General features: G+C 35.4%; 1 protein-coding gene across 4 annotated transcripts in view; it reads left to right on the top strand.

The window, feature by feature from the left end:
* Positions 1-25993, top strand: part of LRP1B (LDL receptor related protein 1B) — a 1592931-nt gene that overhangs the window by 970177 nt on the left and 596761 nt on the right. For all 4 annotated transcript variants that reach the window (XM_064484732.1, XM_031451350.2, XM_064484731.1 and 1 more), the window contains one exon: positions 16285-16467. In XM_064484732.1, coding sequence (XP_064340802.1) covers positions 16285-16467 — 183 coding nt within the window. The remainder of the gene's footprint in view (positions 1-16284; positions 16468-25993) is intronic.

The raw sequence follows: 25993 nt of genomic DNA, 5'->3' as shown, positions 1-25993 counted from the left end.
TGTAGTTGACATTTCATTACTAAATTAGGGTTTGAATATCTCCTGCCTTTCCCCCCACCTCTCCCCCCACCTCACAGATGTCTTTTTCGGCTCCTCATGAGGTGTACATCTGTGGCCTGCTGGCACTGCCCCCGTAATATGCTGTGAAAGATAAATTGCCCCGATGTTAATTTGCTTTCATCTCAGAAGTGAGATCCCATCCCTTTGTTCTATGTGTATTTATCTTGAAGTTAAAATGATCATTGCACGTTAAGTTCTGGAGAGATTGCTTTAACTTCGTGAGTATCCAGAGTAAGTGGTACATCCCCTCACAGGCTCTCTAGATGGTTACTGGGGTTTGGATGATACAATCAGTGGCTAGTTAATGTTAATGGCCGTCATCTTTAGAGCACCTCCACTTGACTAACACATTACTGTAAAGGATATACTGTCAATGTGAATGCTGTGAGTTTCTTATGTGATTATGGTAATATACTAAGGAAATGGTCCAGATAACCTACATGATTCTTGGACATGTTTCAAGGAAAGAATAAGGAGAACATCCTGAACTAATTTATATTTATCTGATTATAAATGGTACCAGGATTCCCTAGTCAAATCCTCTGTGTGGTGAATACAGGCTACAGGAATTGAGGACAGGGAGCATTCGGGAAGACTGTGGGGCAAGACAGTCCAAAGTAGTTTGAAGGGCATTTATGTATTTGTATCCATCATTATTTTATGTATTCTGATATAGAAGTTGTAAAATAACCATGACACAAAGAATTGTTAGAGCCGATCGGGAAAGTCATTTTGCACATGCAGGATTTGTGAGGCCATTGCCAAGGTAAAGTAGAAGTTTGATGCAATTAGTCATATAATTTAGTCCCAGAACCTGCTGTGGAAGAAAGAGCAGGGGATTCTGGCTTGAGTTTCAAGACTGGCTGTCAAAGCTGATCATATCCACCATATAATTGCTCAGCACTTTGCTCTACACTGCCTGGGTAAGCACAGCATATGGTGCAGTTTCTCTCAACTGAGATGCTTTCAAAAGGGCAGAAAATACTCTTGAACTCACTTTTAATAGTAAAGGAGCAGGAGATACTAGGAATTGGAACGTTCCATATGTAATCTCTATTTCAGACAATTCCTGAGTTTACATTCAATTTCTATTCTTTCTGATACCACTTTCAAGAAAAGAATTTCTATAGTGATCATTTTTTTTCATCATCAGTGTAATTAATATATGCGAAAGGTGTTAATGATTAGTCGCCTTGCAGATTACACTCATCTCTTTCTTCCTTTGTATTATGCTGCTCTTTCTCTTACTTTCTCTTCGAAACTCCCTTACTAGGCAAAGAAGATGCAGCATCTTTACATATCACCATGCAAGCATGCATGGCTGTGTGCACCAACGCGCACACACACACACTCTCAGTCTACAAGCATAAATGGAGTAGAAAGACAATTCACAACGCATGGTTTCCTTTCTTTTTTCTATGCCTGTTTATCATGAATTTAGTTCTGGTTCCTTTTTTGTTCTGAATCCTTTGATTGGTACTTTTATCCGTAGCTATCCTTTTGTAGCTACTGGGTGAATAGTTTTTCCAAGCAGAAAAGTAAGTGAGGCTAGACCTTCAAAGAGTTTGGTATGAGGGAACTTCCTCTAGAGCCTCAGTCCTGGCTGTTAATAAGTATTAAAAGGTTTTGTAAAAAAAAAATGTGATTTTACTTGTAAGAACATTGAGAATAAAGTTAAAAGTAGACTTCAGTCTTTTCTTACAAGTCTTTACCTCTCTGACTAGAATATTAAAAAATTTTGAGAGAGAAGGAAAGAGACACTGGACATATGTCATATCTATAAAATACCAAATATATAGAATTAATCTTACCTCATTGTTGACAGTTTAAATCACTTGAGTTATGTAAATGTTCACTGATTCTTATAGTCTTTTTGGGAATAATCTCAAGCATATTTCACCGAAGGAGTAAGGCATTTCTACAGTAAACGTGAAAATTGTTCAGTATCTTTAGACAGCTGTTTTCCAGGTTAATTTCCATTTAGAAATTGTTGTAAAATTTATATCAAATAATTTCAGCATAGACTTGATGGAGAAGGGAATAAGTTTTCTCTAGAATAGATTTTTCCCACGTTTTGTAATTTCTTTTAAATTTAATTTAAACATCCCTCAAATATTTGGATTTTCTTTACTTTGAGGGAGCATCTGACCCTGATTTATGGTTATTGTCCCTTAATGCCTTCTGTTTGGCTGTCTAGAAGGAGAATATTATTTACTACCTGCTGCGTTAAGTGAATGAGCTGGGTGATGCTAGAACATGTGATCTCTTATTTGCATCACAAATAAAAATTAAATGCAAATTTAAGATTTAGCATGTATTGACCCTTCAGTTTTGATTTATTATGAATAATCTTTAACCAATTCCCAAATCCATTAAGCAGTCAAATGTATAGCATGATTAATGTACATGCTCACACATGCTTGTATTCTTTTGCTTTAACTGTTTAACTTGGTTTCTGATTTGGAAACTTCTATTTCTGTTGGGCTTTGTCCTCATTCATTCATGCATGCATATTCATTCACCTCACTATTCCTTGTTCTCAGCTTGAGAAGGAAACTAGAATAATTTTATCTTTGTAGTTTCATTGTCAAGTACAATATTTGATACAGAGTGAATGCTCAGTAAATAATTACTGAGTGAAAGAGTCTTTATTTCTTGACCACAAAAGTTAATTGCATCTCAGAATCAACCCTTATTTGTTTTGTCTTATACATTTAGTAGCTTTTTCTGATTCTTCCATCTTACCCCCCTGGAGTTTATTTCCATGATGATGTGCATGACTAGGTGAACCAATCTAATCATATATGTTTCCATCATACAGTGTAGTCACTTTGATTTATTCAACAAATATTTGCAATTTCAACCCAAGATTCGATAAAATAAAATAAATAGAATGTCTTTCTTATCTTTTATTGTTGTTTACTTCTTTTTTTTTTTTAATGTCCTCTCTGTTCAGTAACTAGAAAGTTTCAGAAAGGTAGGAAAAGTTTAAATCTTTTTTGTATCTATTTTTAATAGTAAATATCAGTGAGGAGATGGCATTAGTGATAATACAGGAAGGGAAGAAGGAGTTAACCTATGTTGGCAACCCACAAATTGCCAAGCACTTTACATTTGTTATTCCGTTCAATGCTCAGAATAAGGATTACTCAGAGAGGTTAAGAGACTTGCCTAGGATTATACAGCTGGAATTTCAAAGATTGTCTGCTCTTTATTCCTTTCTCCAGCTGTCTGCTTCTGCAGCTCTGGAGTATAATCTAACTCTCTTCTTTTTCTAACTCTCTGTGCATTAACATTTGTATGACCCCCAAACAGTTACTACTTCGTTCTCCATTGCATGCTCACTTTCTGTTTAAGATGAGAAAGAAAAACCTTTCTACTTACTGTACGTCATTGTAATGAAATTTTCCAAAGGACACTAGAAGGGACCTGGGCCATTACATCAGATCATCACAGGAAGTCTGTCTCTCTTTTTGTTTCCATTCTCCACCCCCCGGCCAGTTCTCTTCGATAAAGTGGATTCTGGAACTTGGTCACTGGAATAGCAGTGGATGTTCCCACACAGTTTCTTCAGTCACCCAAATAATATGTTTGTCTGCCATAAAAGTTTTACCTCATAGATTCAAAAAATTTAGGAAGCTGGAGGAAAATTGAAGGATCATTTAGTTAGTTCTGTTATTGTGCAGACGAGGGAAAGGGCTCAGCTAGATAAAAATGTCCTTATGTGCATATAACAGAAACAGAAACATGATGCTGCCTCCTGGGAGGAGCTGATAATGTTCTGTGTGAGAGATGTTGAGACTCAGCCCTTTGATGCATAAAGACATTTTCAGAGGAGATTTTGAATTCAAATGTTGATGCCAAGTTCTTTGTGGAAAATCTAGGAAGGCCTGGCAGTACCGCCAACCAGAAAGAGACAGTAGCCTACCTAGGGAACTGAATCCACTCAGGGCACTGCAGGAATCAAAACTTGACGTTTAGCAGAAGACTTAGGCTACACATTTAAGCACAGAGAGAATGGAAATTAAAACCGACATCTTTTGACCTCCAGTCTGTATCATATCCTATCTCAGCTGAACTATTATGTTCTTAGCAGCACAACTTAATCTTAACGACACAGGAAGTAAGATACCAATACATACCATACACAGTCAGACTCAGTCATCAGGTTTGTTTTCCTGTCATGAAAATATTCTGAAGATGCTTTCAGTTCACTGACTAAAACACACAATAAAAAAACCTGCTATTATTTCTCAGGTACTGAACTTTATTGAGAGTTAAGTATTGACTTTGAATTTGAGGAAGTTACCAAATTCTGTTCTAGATTCAGCAGATTCACATAATCTTCTGTCCTAATGTTTTTAAACTATTTTAATGAAAATTGGACTGTTTCCTGATAAAACACAATTAAAAGTAAAATTAAACTTCATCTAGTTTTAGAGAGATATAACACCTGTCTTCAATGAGATACAAATTGTCTGGCTTAACTTTATTCTCTCACTGATTTATTTTGCCTAGGAACTGATATCACTGAGATAGCCATACAATGTTAATTATTAATGGATTTTATCCATAGGAGACCTCTTTTTGTTTTCTAGGACAAAATAGCTCCTTAAAGGTCATTCTCACCTTGATACTGCAAACAACTTTTACATCAAAAGCAAAGAAAAGTCAAGGCTTTTGAATCAACTAATAACAAAGCCTGTTTTGAGAAACTGTAGTGTTCCTAGCAATGTGATTGTCAAGAAAATTAAAAGGAATCAGATAAATATAATTTTAAAAATGAAATCTTAGAATATAATTCATAAAACTAGGAAGAAAGAAGCCAATTGTGTTCATCTTTTCTGTTTAGAAAATTAATAATTGTTCCATACTTATGCCTAGATAAATTTAGCTTTCATATTAAGGTAATCATTATGTACCTTGACACTAAACAAAGTAACATCTCTTGTTTTTTAAAAGATATACCTAATAAAGTCAATAGGTAACAAAAAGACCTCATTTTAATGAAGAATTTTAGCCTGTTTCCTGCTCTTTTAATGGAGCCGAACAATAAAGGAAAGGGTGAATTAATTTCCATAGTCTTTAAATTCTGCTTCCTTGTTCTAAATTATGGTTAATGATCAGTGAAATGGTAGGAATTCAGGCATTCAGCAGAAAAACAAACAGAAAAAACACAAAGGGCATGAATAATCTACAGAATAATTAATTCACCTCTCAATAATTGAGTAGTGCCCATGCCTTTGTGAGAGTAAAGAAATAAGCAATGGGATAAAACTTTGCCTTTGCCCCATAAAAACAGTTAGTAATTAGCTGCTTTCAGAGCCTGTTCGAGCTGCCCGTCTTTGTGCCCTTAGTTATGTGCAGCATCAATTCGGTTTACACTTGAATATTATATTCCTGCAAGACAATGACCAGAGTTATTTACTTTTTGTTAGGGGATTTATTTCAGTCCTGCTTTGGTGTTTGTGTACACACGGGCTTCCTAAGGATAATTAGTTATTATCTGCATCCCAAACTTTTCTACAAATGACTTTGTTACATAAAATTACTCATTTAAACTACCAGGACCTTCCTGGTAGGAAATACTCGCTGGTGTCAGAATCTTTCAACACAGCATGTTGTTATGTTGATGTGTATGCAGTTAATGGGATGTTTTGTAAATCAGAAGCGGAATTTAGAACATTTTAGAACACAGATTGCCAAATCTTTTCTTTAAATATTTAGATAGTGAATATTTTAGATTTTGCCTGTTTCAGTTACCCAACTCCATTCTTTCAGCATAAAAGAAGCCATATACTGTATAATCTACAAATGATTATGACTCTGTTCTAATGAAACTTCACTTACAAAAACAGGTAGTGGACTAGAATTTGTCTGCAGGTCACAGTTTGCCAACTCTTTCTTTAAAATTCAAGTAGAGACACATTCTAAAAGAGCTATAATCCTGAATAATCTTTTATACCCATGTTTCATGAGACATCAAACTTACTGAGACAAGGCAAAAAATAATCGGGAGAGGAAAAGGCCGAAATAGAGATAATCTTAAAATTATACTCTCTGGCTCTTCCTCAAACATAGCTTATGCATATATATATATAATATGCTGATTCGTATTCTTTCTACATAAAAATATTCTACATTATTTTTTAATTTTAAGGTTGAATAATGGCCTCTTTTTTTTCCCAGTAAATATTTGAAGTCTCCTGTGAGTGAGGCATATTTCTAAGCCAAGAAGTAAATTCCGAATGTGAAAATACCAATATTGCAATCTGTTTTACTTAATATTTGATATCTAACTTGTGTATTAAGGTAAATGGTTAATTTGAACAGTGAATGGGAAAATAGATTTCTCAATTACATAACCATTTCAACATATTAATGTGTTCTCTTTACTTATATTTAGATAATATAGAAGTTCATCATTCTCATGATGTATTAAATTCTGAATAATATATTCATGGTAGAGTTCCAGATACCAAATTTAAAATTTTTAATGAACTAAAAACAATGTTTTATTTGTTTTACATTTATTTCACTTCAATACTTGAACTTACTAGAGAATATGTATTACACTGAATTGTTTTAATATGTTTTTGTGTCTGTATGTCTATGGGTTTTTAACACTAGAAACATTGTAGTGTTACGATAATTGAATTGTACTTAGATATCCACTTTTTTCCCCCTATTTCCCTCTATTCAACTTTTCTATTTGACTCAGACACTGAACATTAAAGATTTGAAATCTGATCTCTTTATCATCAAATGTTTCATTGACTACCAGGTACTAATGAGAGATTTTGATATTTCCATCCAACGGCTTATCAGTGTAATCTCCAGCAGTGACTACGTACAGGGGTAAAAAGAGTTTGTTGGAATAGAGAGTAAAACACAAAAACCATCCCTGGAAGTGCATTGAGGTGGGAAGGCTGGAAGGGTGGTGAGATTAATAACCATCTATAGACTAGATAATATGCAGGCAGTCACAAGGTCCAGTGGGATGAGGACAAGGTGATTTAAGAGGGAGGCTCCAGGCTTAACTTCATTATTAGTTCACATCATAGATTGTATAGCCATCAAGCAAGCAGTGGTCCCTGGGGAATTCATCACACATGACCTGGAGAAGAGCAGGTCAGGTACCCCTGCCAACCCTAACACAGGTTCTCTCCAGATAGCTTAAGAGCTGGTAGGTAGGTTTAAACAAGCATCTCTCTCCTAAGGATTTTTAGAAACCAAGGACAGTCTAACCACTTTACAGAGATGTTAAGTGTTGTCTTAGACGGAAACGGGACAAGCATATGTCCACACCCTGTTGGCCAATGAAATGAAACTACTGATATGCTGCCAAACCAATTCTCAGGAAGTTTCAGGGCAGGTAAATAACACGTAGGAATCTGCAGCCAACAGCTACCATTGGTACATGAAGTATTAATACATAGTGAGTCATTGAAAAGCTAGAAACCAAGCAGGATCAGACACATGACAATTATCAGAAACGCAGGAAGCTTTGTACATGTGCAATACATAGTGCTTTTTCACTTTTCAAAACATTTTACAACGAATGACAAGTTAAAGTATAAACTCCATTAAAACAATAAAAGTTTTTCCCCTAGATTAGTCTCACAATTTAAATAATTCATTAAATTTGCAACAGCGTTATAAGCTATTTTCTCAGGAGTGCTTTAACATTTCTTGTAAGTAAAAAAAAAAATGTGTTCTAAGAAAAACATAGCATAAATATAATTTTAACAATCCTTATTTTCATTTTTTTTAACTTGAAGGAAAAAAATTATCTCTGTCACTGTATAGTTGCTAGTCTTCTGACTGAAAATATTTAGTCACATGAAATCATTGAAATATTGAGATAAATTCCACCATCAGTTGCCACATTTTCTCCAGGATTCTGTATTTATTTATTTATTAGATTCCCCAGATTGTATGCTTAGTTTAAATAGCTTCAGGGCAAAAACACAATAAAATTGCATTAGTTAAAAATATAACCAGCATCAGCAACATGAAAACATAACAGTAAAACAGCGTGAGCATATACATAGAAACATAGTCATCATTTTAACACTCCACTGGGACCAGCCATATTACAAAGATAGATTGTGTGCCAAGCCCTGAAGCTTAGGCAAGTGGGACTCTGGGGAACCACACAGACCTGGAACTCCAGTTAGAATGGTCTTCACAGGCTCCTCAGAGGAATGCAGCATTCCATCCAGGGGAAAATCAACAACAGTTAACAGAAGCTGATTTCATTTGGCAAGAAGGTTAAGAGGAAATAAAACTCCATGACTTTTTTCCATGTTTCCTAGCAGAAGGGGATAGCATTTCTAAACATCAACACACACCCAGAGCTAAGAGACATTGAGAAATAGTTTTGGAGTAGTTTTTTTTAGTTGAATTATAGTCGATTTACAATGTTATGTTAATTTCTGGTGTACAGCATAGTGATATATGACATATACATAGGCATGTATATATATATATAGAGAGAGAGAGAGGCTATTACAAGGTATTAAATATAGTTCCCTGTGCTGTACAGTAGGACTTCATTGTTTATTTTATACATAGTAGTTCATATCTGTGGAGTATTTTGAATTGTGAGAAGGCAGGATGAGAAGTGGCAAGGGAGGGAAATAAAAGTGTGTGTGTGTACATATGTGTGTGTGTGTGTGTGACCAGTGTACTTGACTTTAGTATAAACTCTGAGTGTTCGGACAAATGAAATAGATGTGTGTGTGTGTGTGTGTGTGTGTGTGTGTGTATCTATCTATCTATATATCTATATCTATATCTATATATATAGATATAGATATAGATAGATAGATATATAGATATAGATATATCCCCTTGTAGATTTATGGAATCTTAGAGATTTTTTCCTTCTCTATTTTCTTAACGCTCCCAAAGTGATCGATACAAACTACATACCTGAGCATATCAGAATCCAGCAGAAGGTCTTTCTGTGATTCCCCAGTTGCCTTTAGGGTTACATCCAAACCATTTAGCATTGCATACAAGGTCATTCAAGGTCTAGGCTTTGCCCACCTCTCTAATTTACTCTGTCTCCCTTGCTCCTATCACACACTACACAGAATCTTATGAATGCTGCTGACTTTGTTATGAAATATTTTTTGTTCCATTCCACTTACCCTCTGCCTGACTCTTAGTCATGACTTGAAGCTGTCTTATCCTCTGTCCTGAGAACTTTGCTTTGAAATCCCCAAGTCCATGTTAGTTTTGGCTCTGCGTGTTCTCTCCTACCATAGCACTTAGACTGCTTTGTAACTGCAAACATCGCCTACTTCCCTATATACTATTTTATGATCTTCTCAAAGACAGAAACTAAGACTTCCATTTTTCACCTGGACTCCAGCACAAGTCATTTGTTCCCTACTTCCACTCAAGTCTCATAATGTCCACCTTGCTTTTTCCATACAGCAGCCAGTGAGACTTTTAATAATGTAAGTTAAATTATATCATCATTACTCCTCTGTTTCAAAATCTTCAGTAGAAAGATACTTGTTGAACTTATCTCACCATAGATGTTGATAAAGCCCTACAAGATCCAGCCCCTGCCTTCCTCTTGACTCTCGTTTCACTAATCCAGCCCCCTTCACTTTCTTCTCTGTGTATAAAAACAGTCTGTTTCCTGCCCTAGAGTCTTTGCATTTGTTATTCCTTGTGCCTGCTATGCTTTTTCCCTTCATTTTGGTCTCATCTCAAATACCACCTTCTCAAAGGAACATCTCTGGTCACTCCTGCCAAGATGTCCTCTGTACCCGAGTCACTCCTTAACAATGGTCATCAACAGTGTTCATGATATATTTCCATTTCTTCCTTTTTCCAGACACATAAGATTGTACTTCTGGGAAGCTTTGTGGTTGGGTTGGACCAACATGACTGTGCCCCACTCAGTGTGCCTAGCATTGACCGATGAATTGTAAATCAGAAGTGATGTATGTTCTTTCCTTTGTAACATTACTCTGATCCATTTTCTTCACTGCACTTACCACTTTCTGGACTAATCTACTTTATGTCCTTGGGTAATTATTTATCAAATGCCTACATATTTCCTTCTCCCCTCTTACAAGTTCTGTGAGAACAGTAAATCCTCTCCCTTGTTCTATCCTAGTACTTGGGGAAAAAACTAACAATCATGACAAATACATGTTGAAAAAGCAAATGAAGGAGTCACTAGGGCAATATGCTAATTTTAAAGATTGTGAAATTAATTTGGTAGTTCTCTGCCACTAAATAGATGTTTGATCATGGGTAACAGTACTCAAATTATTTGATTCCTTAGATTTCTCTTCTTTCCTGGTTCGCAACCAGTTGAAGAAACAAACCCAAGAAGGCTAGACTGCCTCATGCAACTTGCAATTTATTGGTCTTTTTATGGAAGACTGAATTTACATGACCTTACAACAAAATAAAATAAATATTAAATTGTATTAGGAAAGAAATAGGCTTAATAGCAGTACTTTAAATATTTAAAAAATGAGTTTATAGATGCTTCTCAATTATTATATGTTAGTTTTCTTTTTCATTCTTGAGACTCTACATGAGAAAGGCCTTTACAATAAGGTAATGAAGGGACAGTGGTAAAGAAAGCAGGCTCTAAGTTTTAATTCTGTGGGTTCAGACATCATCTCGCTGCTTATCATGTGTATAAATACTGCCAAAGTTTCTGTTTCTGTGAAATGGGCTGTTCTCAGGAAGCCATTTTGCTTGTTTATTTTTAATCAATATCAAAAGGAGCAGATGGGTGATCCTTTTTCACTGGCTTTTAATCCAGTATTATATAATTTGAAGTATAAGCAAAATTGAATGTCGTATAAACTTCCATTTACATGCAAGGTATATGGAATGAGAGATTAAAAAAAAAAAAGTTAACAACTACCAGGAATGTGTGAATTTGGTCTTAGTGTTCTACTTAGAGTCTGCCGTAAGAGTCAGGGGAGCTCTTGAATTCCCTCCACAGGGTAAAAAGGGCATGTCAACACAATACATCACATATAATTTCTGAGATTTTATGAGTTCCTAAAGCTTACTCCTGAATTTATTGAATCTATAAACACCGGAATTAGAGATCGAATCCTAGATATATTGTATATATATTTATAGATGTAGATATAGATATTTTAAATAAAGTGAGTCTTAAAGAAAATTATGGACATAGATTGATGAAATGTAAACAGGAAGGCAGTCCAGGTTGGGGAGAATAGTATAACCAAGACCAGGTGGTGTACATTAGTGATGTGTGTGTGAGCACTATTAAGAAATGAAGAACTGTTTCATCACTGGTATTTGAATGTTTGTAGTGGTATGTTTTCTTTCCTCTTCCAGACTATATCCTCATTTTAAAAGTTACTGTAATCTGTTTGTTGTACTTAATAGATAACGTACCATGCCACAGAGGTTTAGACTATCACATTTGTATTAAAATTTATAAGATAAATGTTTGTTTAGAATAAGAAAACAAAAGAGTGCCTTCACTTATGAAGAACAAATAGATAAACCAAACAATACCAAGCAAAGCAAAGAAAATGCAAGTGGAAATGAAAAAACTCAGACAATAGCAGCATACTCTCTCCTTTCATTGATCCTGCTTTGATCTGTGTGACCACAACTTATTTTCAGCTGTAAATAACGTTGAGTTAAAACACTACTGTTGTATAGGGAAAGTTTCCATATTGCTGGATCAGGAGAAGCAAAACTCCTTCCCCCAGAGCAACAATTATCTTGTACAAGTCTCTTTCTGAATCAGGTTATTCTATTTAGATTTCTAAGTTTACCTAATCTTCTTCTTGAGAATTTCTCAGTAGGTCATTGAGTTAATTGTTGAGAAACACAACTTAAAAGAACTAGATGAATTTGTTCTATCTTTGAAACCAAGTCCAAAATATGTTTTAAAAATATTGCTCTCACAGTAATTAGTGAAACATGAAATTCCTCCCATTATTACTGACATTTTTGAAGTAACATTGTCCTTAGAGAAATAAAAGTTGGAGATAGGAATGGAAATATGGGATGAAATTTGGTATATACTGTTTAATTTTATTTAAGCTTATAAAATGTTTCCAAATTAGGTCATTTTAAGTGTGAAATGTATTTCTTCTCAAAGTTTCCTTGTGTATTACTGTTCCACTTATTTATTTACTTAGCCCTCTGATCATTTCCAGAAGTAATCTAAGTTATAACCTGGAGATTAAAGGTTATAAAGAGGAAGGACTCAAAGAAAGGCAGAATATAGATGATGTAAGTAAATCTGAAGCTGAGATTGGTCCAAACAAATTCACATCATGAAAAATAATCCATAAATTTGGGTCTGAATTGTAAAAAGCTATTTCCAAGAGAGAAACATGATGAGTTGCAGGCAGGATTATTATCCATAAAAATGACGCATAAAGAAGAACGTCTACATATTTTGCCAAGAGAACCTCTAGTATCTTCAGAGACAGAACAAATAAAAGATATACATGGGTCATTTAATTCACCAGGTTGGTTCCTTTGATGACACTGTCAATTTCTAGAATTGTTTTCCCCTTTTAGGAAAAATAAATTTCATCATGTACTTCCCTAAGAAGTTTCAGCCTAAATGGATAGGGGTGAAGGAACCTAAGGAAAAAGGGTGTGTATATCTCAAAGGACCTAACCAAAAGGGAGTAGGTTCAGAGACAGGAACCTCTTAGGTTCACTAGAGATCCTCACTATTTGAACTTTCTTAGTACTCTGAGACAGGGGCTGTTTTATAGCAGTCAGATTTAGCATCATCGAGAGTATAGTTTCAATTAGGACTGGAAGAGATTCGTCCCCTATCTGGAGAAATGTTTCTCCAAGCTGATTAAGAGGGAGGATTGGTGAGAGCCCCTGTAATTGTGCAGGGCCCTGTTAAGAATTGGGAGGGCTGAAAGCATCTAATGTGCTTAAATTATAACAATCTTTTATGTCCTGATTCTTTGCAATAATAGTGAAAACTAGGGGGGTTTTGGTTTCGTTTAAGATCTTTCATTTGTTGGAATTGGAGATTGAGAATTTTGGCAAGTTCTCCTTTGAGATGACTCATGTAGAGTAGGAGAGGGCTGGTTTGCTAGATTAACTAAATCTGAAGTGGACGTGATTTCCTCTTCTATCTCAGTCTTTTTTACTAGAAGGAAAAAGTCCTGGTTCAGCCCATTGATAAACACAGAGTTAAAAGCTACTCAAGTTGAATCAACATCAAAAGGAAGACCAGAATTTTCTTTAAAAAAAAAAAAAAAATCTGAAGTCAATTGTAATATTTATGAACAGGTTGATCAGATTTTGTGTGCAAGCCTGAATTTTGTTCCAATCAATGGGTTTTGGAAAAGCCCTGAGAATTGCTCAGTGAAGTATCGTAGCAATTTTCTGAACCTGATCATGTAATAAGATAGCAGGTTGGTCTCCTGGTTGTAATCCTGGGCATCTTTCAAGACTTTCTCAATTAGCAGTTTTCATCCACTGCTGGGCCTGACCCTCACCAATAAGCATATATCTGATACTAGTCAGAGAAACCAGGTTGGTAAGTTTGAATGACTGTATTAAATTTCTCAGCAAAACTGTGAGGACCTTTGGTTCCTTTGGGGGAAATCTTTGACTAAGGCTCATAGTTCAGCTTTAGTCCAGGGAGTATAAAACAGAGACAGAGCCTCTGGATCCTCAGAAGCCTTAATTTTAAGGTTCTGCCAAGTTCAGAGAAAAGAGAGTGGGGACAGTTTCAGAGAAAAAGGGAAGTCTGGGCAGAGAATTAGTAAGGAGGAACTGAGGGTACAGTGGAGCCTGCGACAGAGAAGCCAAGGAAGAAGAACCTGAGGCTTTGAGGGCCATTTTATCCTTCTTCAATCGTTTATTTTTCTCAGTTAATCTCAAAGTCTTTTACAGGAAGGCAATTTTAGATGCCTAATTGTATTGGGAAGCCTCCAAATACCAATTGAAATAAGTATTCTTCTCACTTCTGGAAATTGTCAAGCTCTTGTAGCCCAATTTGGTTTTAAGGAAGGGAAGCTTGGGGCTTTCAAAAATTCCCCATAAAGGTCATTGATATTCTAAATTGCCTTTGGTCAGGTTGGTCCATTTAGTGATAAATGCCCATGAGGAAGGACCATGGCTTTAATACATCAAGTTGGAGCAAGTCCCTATCGGGGCAGGGAGGATTCCTCAAAATACTTGGATAGCTGGGATCTCATTTCCTAGAGGATTTTCCTCTAGAGTAAAAAAACAGTTTTCAAACAGCTTAAACAGCTTGCGACACAAATGGTTCAATTCAGACTGCTTGCAAGGCAATCCCAGCCAATTCAAAGGAAACAGCTTGGTCCCGAAGGAGCCAGACCAAAGGCTTTTTCAGCCAGTTTCCAGAGAATAGCCCTTTCCAAAGAATAGGCCAATGACGGAAAAACCTGGCACTATTTCAGAGAACACCTGTTTTCAAAGCAGTGGGTCAAAGGCTAGCCATTTTGGGGAGAAGCAGCCCCTCTTCCAAAGGGAATGGCCAAATTAGCCAGTTTCAGTGAAGCAGTCTGATCTCAAAATCAGACCTAGGTGCCAAATGAGGACTTGCATACAGAACAAGGCCTTAACCAGAAAGATCAAACCTTTAAATAGATTCTGCATAAAGTCTGGAAAGCTTCAGGTGGAAAGAGGGTATGAGTTCAAATCCAGGAGAAAGATATGCCCTTGAATTCCAGGGTCAGTGAGAAAAGCAGTGAGCAACAGCGGGCTCAGTTGTAGGTTAAGGACCTCTTTGCTCATCTGCCCAGGAGCTGTCAGGGGTCTGTCTTCTCTGGTCCCTGTATGGACCACCAAAATGTTGACCTAAAAGGAAAAGACTGCCAAATATTTCTCCAGCAAAGATGGGTTTTTGAGGGATCAGCAGAGAATTAGAATTCAGGGTCTGAATTATTGAGAGCCATATGCAGGTTTCCTTACAGCAAGGAAAGAAGAACACTTCTGTAGAGAGGAAAAGGAAATTGAGAGGTCTGGAGTAAACAAGGAATGGCTTTTCATCGGGTGAGTCCTTCTCAGGAAAGAAGTCTTTCTTCTTCCCGTTGGGCTCTGCTGCAGTCTCGGGGTGTGCGAGGTCCCCTTTCTTGTCTCCCAACTCTACTTAATTAAAGTTAGTTAGTTAATTAGTTAGTTAGTTAGTTAGTTATTTTTACAGTTTCTACCAAATCGGCTCATTAAATAATGGATAACTCAACTGAACTTGCTTAAAATTTATCATAATGATGTAGAATAATTGCTCTTACAGATATAATGTAAATTAATTGCTGGCTATAGCTGCAAGAGATATACATTTGTTAAATTAAAATTTTGGTCTAGAAAAATGTATACTGAAGTCTTTATTTTACAACAGTATTGGAGATTCTGATTATTATATCGCATAATATTAGGTATTAATAAAAATGTAATATACTGCTAATTATTCTCATGTTTCTATTGTTATACTGTAAAAAATCTCTATCCCCAACATTTGTATTTCCTTGTTCTTATTTATGCTTACCTACAAATTTAGCCTATAGTTTTAGTCATCAAGTTTTGAGTAATCTAGGCATTATATGAATTATTAATTGATGAAATTGAATTTAAATGCATATGCCTCATTCAATTCTTATGTATCTGTTCTGATTCTAGATTGAAATCTTATGTGCTGAACATTTTTTTAATTATCTTGGGGTTTTGTTCATCTTTCAAAGTTTTGGACATTATTTGTCAAAAATTTTGTTGGTCAGAATGTACTTATTGTTTTTTGGTTGTTTGCCTGTTAATAGTGTAAAAGAAATTAAAGAGTTGTCAAAAGAGCAAGCAAAGTAAATATTTAGAGTAGAATGTGAAATCTCTATTATGTTCTATAGAGAAAAATCCCTTTAAAGATCTCATGGTTAAGATACTAATTAAAATCACAACAGAGTATCTGCATATTATCTTGCTGCTCTTTCCCTTTTTTCTAATGCACATGGCACTTTCAGGAAATCTGTAGGAGGCAAGAAACATTTTCTCTTAATTATTGATGTTTCTAAAATGAATTTGAAAATGCTACAGAGTCTTGTAGCTATTATACAAGTAAAGTAAATATATATCCTCTCTAGCATCATAATAATGCCTGAAGAAAGAAAAGAATTGAAAAAAATATTATCAAGTAAAATCATAATCTCTCTCCTGTCTTCCCCCTTCTGCCTCTCTCCGTCATTTCAATTTAAGAGATTCGTTCTCCTGCTGGTTGTAATGGAAATGAATTTCAGTGTCACCCCGATGGAAATTGCATTCCCGATCTGTGGCGCTGCGATGGGGAAAAAGATTGTGAAGATGGTAGTGATGAAAAAGGCTGCAATGGTACCTTACGATCCTGTGATCACAAAACCAAGTTTTCCTGTCGGAGTACAGGTAAGCGGAATACTGGGTTCAGCTTCCACCTCGTGCTTCCTTGATGTAGGATTCTTTCGGTCCATTCTCAATCCATATCTTACCTTTATAAAAAATATTCTTGTGTTTTTAGTAGGTTTGCTTACATTCTGTGTGTAACAATATTAATAGCTAACATTTATTAAGAACTACCCATGGACTTGGCACAGTTCTAAGAATGTTCTCTACATGAACTCACTTCATCATCCTAATTCACAATGAGAAAAGTGGGGCCCAGAGAAGTTTTTAACTTGCTCAAGTCAAAAAATCAAAAGGAGTTTAACTTACTGGCTCACATGGCAGAACTGGAATTTGAAACCACGCAATATGGATTCAGAGTCTGGAATTTCACAGTCCAGAAAGAGACATGTGCACTAAAACTACATACAGCATTCCCCTTTGCATAGATAAATCCTCACCATAACATTTAACGGAGATGACTAGAAAGGAAAGGCAGAATTATATGCATTTATTTTCAACTAGTTTCCTAAATTTTATTGTGCTGTTGCTAGACTCGATTAGGATCAAGGTGATGGCTGTCATTCAAACCTTTGATTTGTTTTGAGAGTCACTGAGGTTTTTATTTTTTTTTATGAAGTTACTCTATTATTATGACTTCTCCCTTTTTTTTTTTTTCATACACTAAGTGCTACCTGAAATAATAAACTAACTTTTTTATTTCCCTCTCTATACCAGGTTATGAGTTGAAGATTATAGAATTAGGTGTTGTGGTATAATTTGTGAAATGATGGGTTTCAGCATCCAAATAACCCATAAAAAGAATTTTCTATGGATTTTAAGTGTATCATGGAATCATCTCCGGGATTTCTTTTTAATGTGAAATTGCTTCTGAATTGCTTGACCATGAGTTCTTAGTGATTCATCTTGCCCCTCATTAAGTATTTCAACCATAAGGTAGAAGTGAAAAGTTACCCCAGCTGTGAGTAAGCAAACACTCTGGAAATCACACAGCCCGTGGACAATTCAAGATATAAAAAGAAATTGTGTTTCCTTCCTTAAACACACCTCCTGGTTACAATTAAGCATTCAAATAAGAGATAAAATAAATATAAGCTAAATGGGCATATATAAATAAATACTCCTGAGGCCCACTCCTAGTGAGGGAGTTGTATTTTCAAATGGTTATTTTTCTAACAATATTTTTCACAGTCAAGGGACTATTTTCAATTATTACTTAAAGATTCTTAGTGTGGTAGCTACTGGTTAGAAGAATGTGACTTTGAGTTTAGAAATTGTCTTTTTGGAACATATATTACTGAAAATTAATAGATGAATAACTTTTTTTAATTGCAGTACAGTCAATTACAGTGTGTCAATTTCTGGTGTACAGCACAGTGTTCCAGGAATGCATATACATACATATATTCATTTTCATATTTTTTTCATTAAAGGTTATTGCAAGAGATTGAATATAGTTCCCTGTGCCATACAGAAGAAACTTTTTAAAAATCTGTTTTTATAAATAGTGGCTAACATTTGTAAATCTCAAACTCCCAAGTTTATCCCTTCCCACCCTCTTTCCCTGGTAACCATAAGATTGTTTACTAAGTCTGTAAGTCTGTTTCTGTTTTGTAGATGAGTTCATAGTGTCCTTTTTTGTTGTTGTTTGTTTTTAGATTCCACATGTTAGTGATATCATATGATATATTTCTTTCTCTTTCTGGTTTACTTCACTTAGAATGATGATCTCAAGGTCCATCCATGTTGCAGCAAATGGCATTAGTTTATTCTTTTTTATGGCAGAGTAGTATTACATTGTATAAATATACCACAACTTCTTTATCCAGTCATCTGTTGATGGACATTTAGGTTGCTTCCATGTCTTGGCTACTATATATAGTGCTGCTATGAACATTGGGGTACATGTATCTTTTTGAATTAGAGTTCCCTCTGGATATATACCCAAAAGTGGGATTGCTGGATCATATGGTAAGTCTATTTTTAGTTTTTTGAGGAATCTCCATACTGTTTTCCAAAATACCTGCACCAAACTACATTCCTGCCAGCAGTGTAGGAGGGTTCCCTTTTCTCCACACCCTCTCCAGCATTTATCATTTGTAGACTTTTGAATGATGGCCAGTCTGACTGTGTGAGATGATATACCTCACTGTAGTTTTGATTTGCATTTCTCTTAATGAGTGATATTGAGCATTTTTTCATATGCCTATTGGCCACTTGTGTGTCTTCATTGGAGAATTACTTGTTTAGGTCCTCTGCCCATTTTTGTATTGGGTTGTTTGTTTTTTTGTTATTAAGTTGTATGAGCTGTTTATATATTCTGGAAATTAAGCCTTTGTCAATCACATCATTTGCAAATATTTTCTCCCATTCTGTAGGTAGTTGTTTTGTTTTGCTTGTGGTTTACTTTGATGTGCAAAAGCTTATGAGTTTAATTAGGCCCCATTTGTTTATTTTTGCTCTTATATCTATTGCTTGGGTAGATTACCCTAGGAGAACATTGCCAAGATTTATGTCAGAAAATGTTTTGCCTATGTTTTCTTCTAGGAGATTTATCATGTCTTGTCTTATATTTAAATCTTTAAGCCATTTTGAGTTTATTTTTGTGTGTGGGGTGAGGGAGTGTTCTATCTTCATTGATCTACATGCTGCTATCCAGTTTTCCCAACACAACTTGCTGAAGAGACCGTCTTTTCTCCATTGTATACTCTTGCCTCCTTTGTCAAAGATTAATTGACCATAGGTCTGTGGATTTATTTCTGGGCTGTCTGTTCTGTTCCATTGATCCATACGTCTGTTTTTAATCCAATACCATGCTGTTTTGATTATTGTAGCTCTGTAATATTGTCTGAAGTCTGGGAGGGTTATTCCTCCAGCTTCATTCTTTTTCTTCAATATTGCTTTGGCAATTCTGGGTCTTTTGTGATTCCATATAAATCTTGGGATCATTTGTTCCCTTCTGTAAAAAATGTCCCAGGTAATTTGATAGGGGTCATATTAAATGTATAAATTGCTTTGGGCAGTATGGCCATTTTAGTGATATTGATTCTTCCAATACAAGAGTGTGGATATCTTTCCATTTCTTTAAGTCTTCTTTAATATCCTTAATCAATGTTTTGTAGTTCTCCATGTATAACTCTTTCACTTCCTTGGTCAGATTTATTCCTAAGTATTTTATTGTTTTGGATGCAATATTAAAAGTGATTTTTTTTAACTTTCTTTTCTTATTGATTCATTGTAAAGAAATGCAACTGATTTTTGTATGTTAATCTTGTATCCTGCTACCTTGCTGAATTCTTTTATTAGCTCTAGAAGTTTTGTTTTTGTTTTTGTTTTTTTGTGAAGCTTTTAGGGTTTTGTATACATAGCATCATGTCATCTGCATATGGTGACAATTTTACCTCTTATTTTCCAATTTGGATCCCTTTTATTTCTTTTTCTTGCCTGATTGCTATGGCTAGGACTTCCAAATGAATAAATTATTAACTTAGTAAGCAAGTTTTTATTTAACAGGCTAATTCTGATGCCAAAGAGCCAATTATTTGACTCAAGCTAACATTATTCGAAGTATAAATCGGGCATGTTTTTTTCTTGTGTTGCTTCTGACATTTGCCTGATTGGGTTAATATTGAAATATATCAGATAACAGTCTTTAATAGGTATATGAATAAGGAACTGGCAAGGCTATGTGAAAACAAAATACAAAGTAACTTGGAAAATCCTGAGCTAAAACTAACTGAATATGCTATCATTAATGTACCAAATTTAGGGGCAAAATATAAAACCAGGCTGAAATTTCCTTATAAAGAAAGAAATTATAACTACTTTCATAACAAAGTAATTTCTAAGTGCTGTATGTTAGTAAGAACTGGTTTGAACTAACTGTGGCAAAAATATGGAGAGAAAACTTATAAATAATAAATAACAGGGTTAAATAAAGCTGATAGAAAATCCAAGTGATTTTGATTTTTCTTATATGTATGTATTGATATTTTGCCATGAACTCATGAAATTGCTTTATCTAAATATGACTCAACTTAAAAATAAATCTAAGTTATGATGAGGATGGCTAATGTAGGGAGGGAAAAACCTTTTCCTCTACCCATAGAAAGGGAACAAGACAAAGAAAAAGGACTTTGGATTTATAGGGATGGCAAATTGTGGAAAGGTAAATATATGGAAAACTAATGGAAGATAAAGTGTAGTTAATAAAATTTGTGTAGGTCCACCTTGGCATGGACTTTCTGTCATCTTCATGGCCTTTCCAGGGAAAAGCTTTATGACAGTTCTTGTTTCTCATATGTTTATGCTTTTAGTCAGATGGGGAGCTGCAGGAAAGCTTCTTTCTGTATCTGTTGAAGCTCAAATACTTCAATTCAAAATAATCCTTATGCAGAAGTGGCATATTTGGGGGGTAGTGTAATTTAATCCCATGCACTGAATGTCTATGGAGAATTGGATGCCTAGAGACACTTTTATGTGTATTGACTTGGGATTTGAGTTATCCACTTAATAATGCTGTTAATAAAACATCAAATGTTTGTTTCAAATAGTCATCATGTAAACCAAAACTTAATGTTAAAAAGCAGAGCTGCAGTAAAACTCACGTTGCATTGTAAAAGGGAAATGTGATGTAACACAGTGACTATAGTTGATGATGTAGTATTGTATAACTGAAACTTGCTAAGAGAGTGCAGCTTAATCTGAAAGATGTTACTGCCTCTCCAGGAAATTTTCCTTCTGGCTCTTGATTTCAGATTATATTTCATCCCCTATGTCACTCTCTATATGACATTTCATAGTCTGGAGAAAGGTTTAACTGTGATCTGAGGAACAGGGACAAAAAGCGGAAACAAAGAGCAGCCTCAAAAGTTCATAAAGAGACTCTAACAATTTAGCGAGAAGGTAATGAAAGCCATACTCCAATAATAGTCTGGAAGAATTCAGTCAGATATCAGGCAACAAATATGTGTTTCCAACCACAGTGAGAAGCTTACAGAATTCTATTGAATGGCATTGGACCTATAAGAACTCCAGAAACCCTTGGCAGAAACAACTTCATCCAAAATGTGAGACTGGGGAGTTGCCCAAACTCTATCGTGGCATCTGGCAGCCTGAGGAGACTTAGTGATAATTCAGAATCCCAAACCGGACAAAACCAAAACCAGAATAAATGAATGAACCTCATAATGTTCAATTTAAATGTTGCAAGAACACACAGCGAAAATGAATCTCAAGGCTTTTCTTTTTGAAGCCTGGTCAAAAGGTAATGAGGAAGAGGGATAAATAACTTTTTGGGAAAACCACCGAAGTTCCTCATACATTATAGTTACCAATTGCATTCAAATGGTCATGGTGTTAACTGGAATGAAAAGAATGTTTGTTATCATAATGTTAAGAAAATTCACTTTAAATAATAATGAGATTCAAAGTTTGGATACAAAGCAAGATAAAACCATCTAAAGGATTATATATTTTTCTCTAATACTTTTTCCACTGTTAGTTTTACTAAGAAATTTGCCTCAACACCCAAAACTAAAAGTTAATGCGAAGATGATTTAGAATTGCCTATTGATGGAATGACCTGGAATATAATCTATAGCAATGAGTTCATTTGATGTGGGGGCTGGTGGAGTAAGAATGTCATGTTTGAACACCATGTGATTTAGAAGACTGCTCTTGGGTGTATATGTAGGTCAATTTCCCATCCAGAAATCGATAGTCACATGAAGCTAAATATAAATTATCTTGGATCTTGGCTCTCAGATGTTTGAGAAGCTCAACTATGGAATGTCTGCTGCTTGAACAAAGACTACAGAATCTGCATTCATAAATATGAGTGCCTTGGAGAATTAAGAGAAAGGGAAAGAGAAACACCAACTCAGCCACTCAAACGGTTTGTCAGGCATGGGGCTAAATGTTTACATCTGGTTCTAAATGAACAGATGTGCTGAAAAAAAGAGAGTGGAACTTAAGTGTTCCCACAATAAATGAATGAATGAATGAATGAATAAAGGGTGAATGTGAAAGGTAGTAATTGAACCATTGATCTGCTTCTAATTTAATCTGTGGCTTAAATATAGTAAACCAAAACGTATCCAACTAGTTGAGTAATAAGTCATAATTAATGTATGAATATTTATGAACATTGCAGATATTAAAATGAACACAAATATAAGCACTAGATTAAAAAACTGTACATATCTATAATCTTTTTGGTATTTTTAAGTTTAATTAAAATCTCAGCTTTACAAGCTAAAAGATTTTTACCCAAGATGTTGAATTCAGAGTTCATATTTTTTTTTAAATCTAAATGCTAGCTTTATCATTTAAAAGTTTTCAGGGTAATCAATTTATGTTTGATGGTTACAATGGCTTTTCTTTTATACATAAATTGCTGTGTATTAATGCAAAAATGTAGGCACAGTCATGTTTATTTATTCCAATAAAAAAGAGAATGAAAGCTAAATTATGTTGAAGTACAGTTACAACCATTATCATTTCACAGCTTCTAATCTGAAAGGGTCTGTCTTTGACCACGAATTGTATTTTCCCACATCTGGTCTCTCACACCCTAGGCCAACAAGTTGCAATTAGAGTTGACCCTTGAACAACTAGGTTTGAACTACATAAACTTATATGCAGGTTTTTAAAAATAAATATATTGGAAACTTTTTTTGAAGATTTGCAACAATTTGAAAAAATTCACTGATGAACCAGTGGTTTTCACTGAACCTGAATTTTTCACTGATGAAAAATTATGAACACATATTATCTAACAAAGATATACACCAAACACAAATACCAAATGTATATGCCTAACAAAAAAAAAAAGGCCCCCAAATACATGAAGCAAAATTAACAGAATTCAAGGGATAGATAGACAATCCAATAACACTTGGAGACTATTTTGCCCCACTTTCAATAAAGGATAGAACAATTAGGCAGAAGATCACTCTAATTAAATGTAATATAAATGCATAACCTGTGACCCAGCAATTCCACTCCCAGATATGTATCCAGTATTATCATTACAATACGATTAATTTATATACATTTCAGAAATAAACAACTCATCCATAGTCTGACAATTCCTGGGTAGTAGTTTCACTAATGATTCACTTTCTAGAAATACTGAAAAATTTAAGAAAAAGTTATGTCATGAATGCGTAACATATATGGAGATACTAGTCTCTTTCATCAATTGCTACCGTAAAAATCTATACAAATCTGTTATAAAAGGTTAAACATTTATCAAAACTTACAAATACTTAACAGACCAGACACTGCTATTTGCAGTCAACAGAAATGTAAACAAATGTAAAGCTGCAGTATTAAATCATAACTGCGTACAATTAACTGTAATGCATACGGTACTACTGTACTAATTTTATAGCCACCTCCTGTTGCTCTTGTGGTGAGCTCAAGTGTTGCGAGCATCCACTTAAAACCCCATGTGTGCTAATCATCTCCGTGTGAGCAGTTTGTCTCTCCAGTAAATTGCATACCATGATGAAAACTGATCTCTTACAGTTCTTGCGTATTTTTCATCATATTTAGTGTAATACCATAAACCTTGAATAACACCATGGGACCCATATGAAGTGCCCCTAGTCATGCTGAAAGAGTCCCCATGAAGCGGAGAAGTCATGATGTGACATGAAAAAGTTGAATTGCTTCATATGTACTGTAGATTGGGGTCTACAGCTGGGGTTGCCCACCATTTCAAGATAATGGATCCAGCAAAAGGACCATTGTAAAAAAAAGAAAAAGAAATTCATGAAGCTGTTGCTGCAACTGTGCCAGCAAGTGAAAAAGCCTTGTACTTTTTGTGAAATACCTTTTTATCCTGTATTGAAAATTCAGCTTTTAGGATGACTGCAGCATTACTATAAGAAAGGCATACCTAAAGACTCTAATGTGATTTGAGAAAAAGTGAAGTCATTCTGTGACAGTGGAAAGCAAAAGAAAGTGATGGATCTAAATCTGGAGAATTTAGTGCCAGCAAAGGGTGTTTTGATAATTTTAGGAGAAAGTTTGGTTTTACAAATGTCAGGATAACAAGAGAAGGAGCTTCTGCTGACCAAGAGGCAACAGATGAGTTCTAAACCCCATTAAGAAAATTATTGAGGAGAAAGGATAGCCGCCAGAACAGGGTTTTAATGCAAATAAAAGCACCCTGGAAAAGTGTCCTCTGGGGAAAAAAAATGCCACGAAGGACATTTATTTATAAGGAAAATACGTAAGCATCAGGATTTAAGTCAGGAAGGAACAGTCTGATTCTACTGATTTGTGCAAAGCAGCCCGGCTTATGATCAGGACTGCCCTTATGTATAAAGCTGCTCACCCCTGAGCCTTGAAGGGAAAAGATAAACACCGGCTGCTGCTCTTCTGCTTGTACAGCAAGAAGGCCTGAACGTGAGAACTCTTTTTCTGGATTGATTTCATAGTGCTTTGTCCTTGAAGTCAGGGAGTACCTTGCCAATAAGGGATGCCTTTTAAAGTTCTTTTGATATTGGACAATGTCTCCTGGTCCCCAAGGACCCCATGAGTTCAACACTGAAGACATCAAACTGGTTTGCTGGTTACCAAACACTATTTCTCTCATTCAGCATCTAGATCAGCAGGTCATAAGGACCTCTGAGGCTCATCACTACACAGTATTCTATGGAAAAGATTGTCAGCACTGTAGAAGAGAGCCCTGATAAAGAGAACACCATGCAAGTCTGAAAGAATTACACATTGAAGATGCCATCTTTTTTTATACAAAAAGCTGCGAAAGTCATCAAGCCTGAAACAAACTCCTGCTGGAGAAACTATGCCCAGATGTTGTACGTGGCTTCACAGGATTTACAACAGAGCCAATCAAGGAAATGATGAAAGAAATTGTAGATATGGCAGAAAAGGTGGGATGTGGGGAGGTAAAGAGTTTTAAGATATGAATCTTGGAGAGATTCAAAAACCAATAGATACCACACCAGAGGAATTAACAAAATACAACTTGATGAAGATGAATGCTTCCAAACTAGTAGCAGACAATAGGAAGAAGACTTAGAAGAAGCAGTGACAGAAACCAAATTGATGTTAGATAATTTGGCAGAAGGGTTAAAATTATTCAGAACTGCTTTTGACTTCTTTTATGAGATGAACCCTTCTGTGATACAGACACTAAAACTAAAGCAAATGGTAGAAGAATCATTACCACACAGAAACATTTTTAAGAGACGTGAAATAGCAAAAGAATCAGGGAGAAATGACGGTGCATTTCTGTAAAGTTCCACCGAGTGTGCCTGCCTCTCCTGCCTCCGCCTGCACCTCTTCTGTGTCTGCCGCCCCTGACACAGCAAGACCATCCCCTCCTCTCCCTCCCCCTCCTTAGCCTACTCAGCCTGATGACAAGGATGAAGACCTTTATGATGGTCCACTACCACTTAATAAATAGCAATCATTATGTCCTACTGTTAACAAACTTACCTGCTGTGTATGTGTGTGTCTTTGTGTAAAAACCTAATAACTGTATGGCAAGAAC

Source organism: Camelus dromedarius, chromosome 4, assembly GCF_036321535.1.
Source record: "Camelus dromedarius isolate mCamDro1 chromosome 4, mCamDro1.pat, whole genome shotgun sequence".
Classification (NCBI taxonomy): Eukaryota; Metazoa; Chordata; class Mammalia; order Artiodactyla; family Camelidae; genus Camelus; species Camelus dromedarius.
This window is presented reverse-complemented; position numbering and strand designations above follow the sequence as displayed.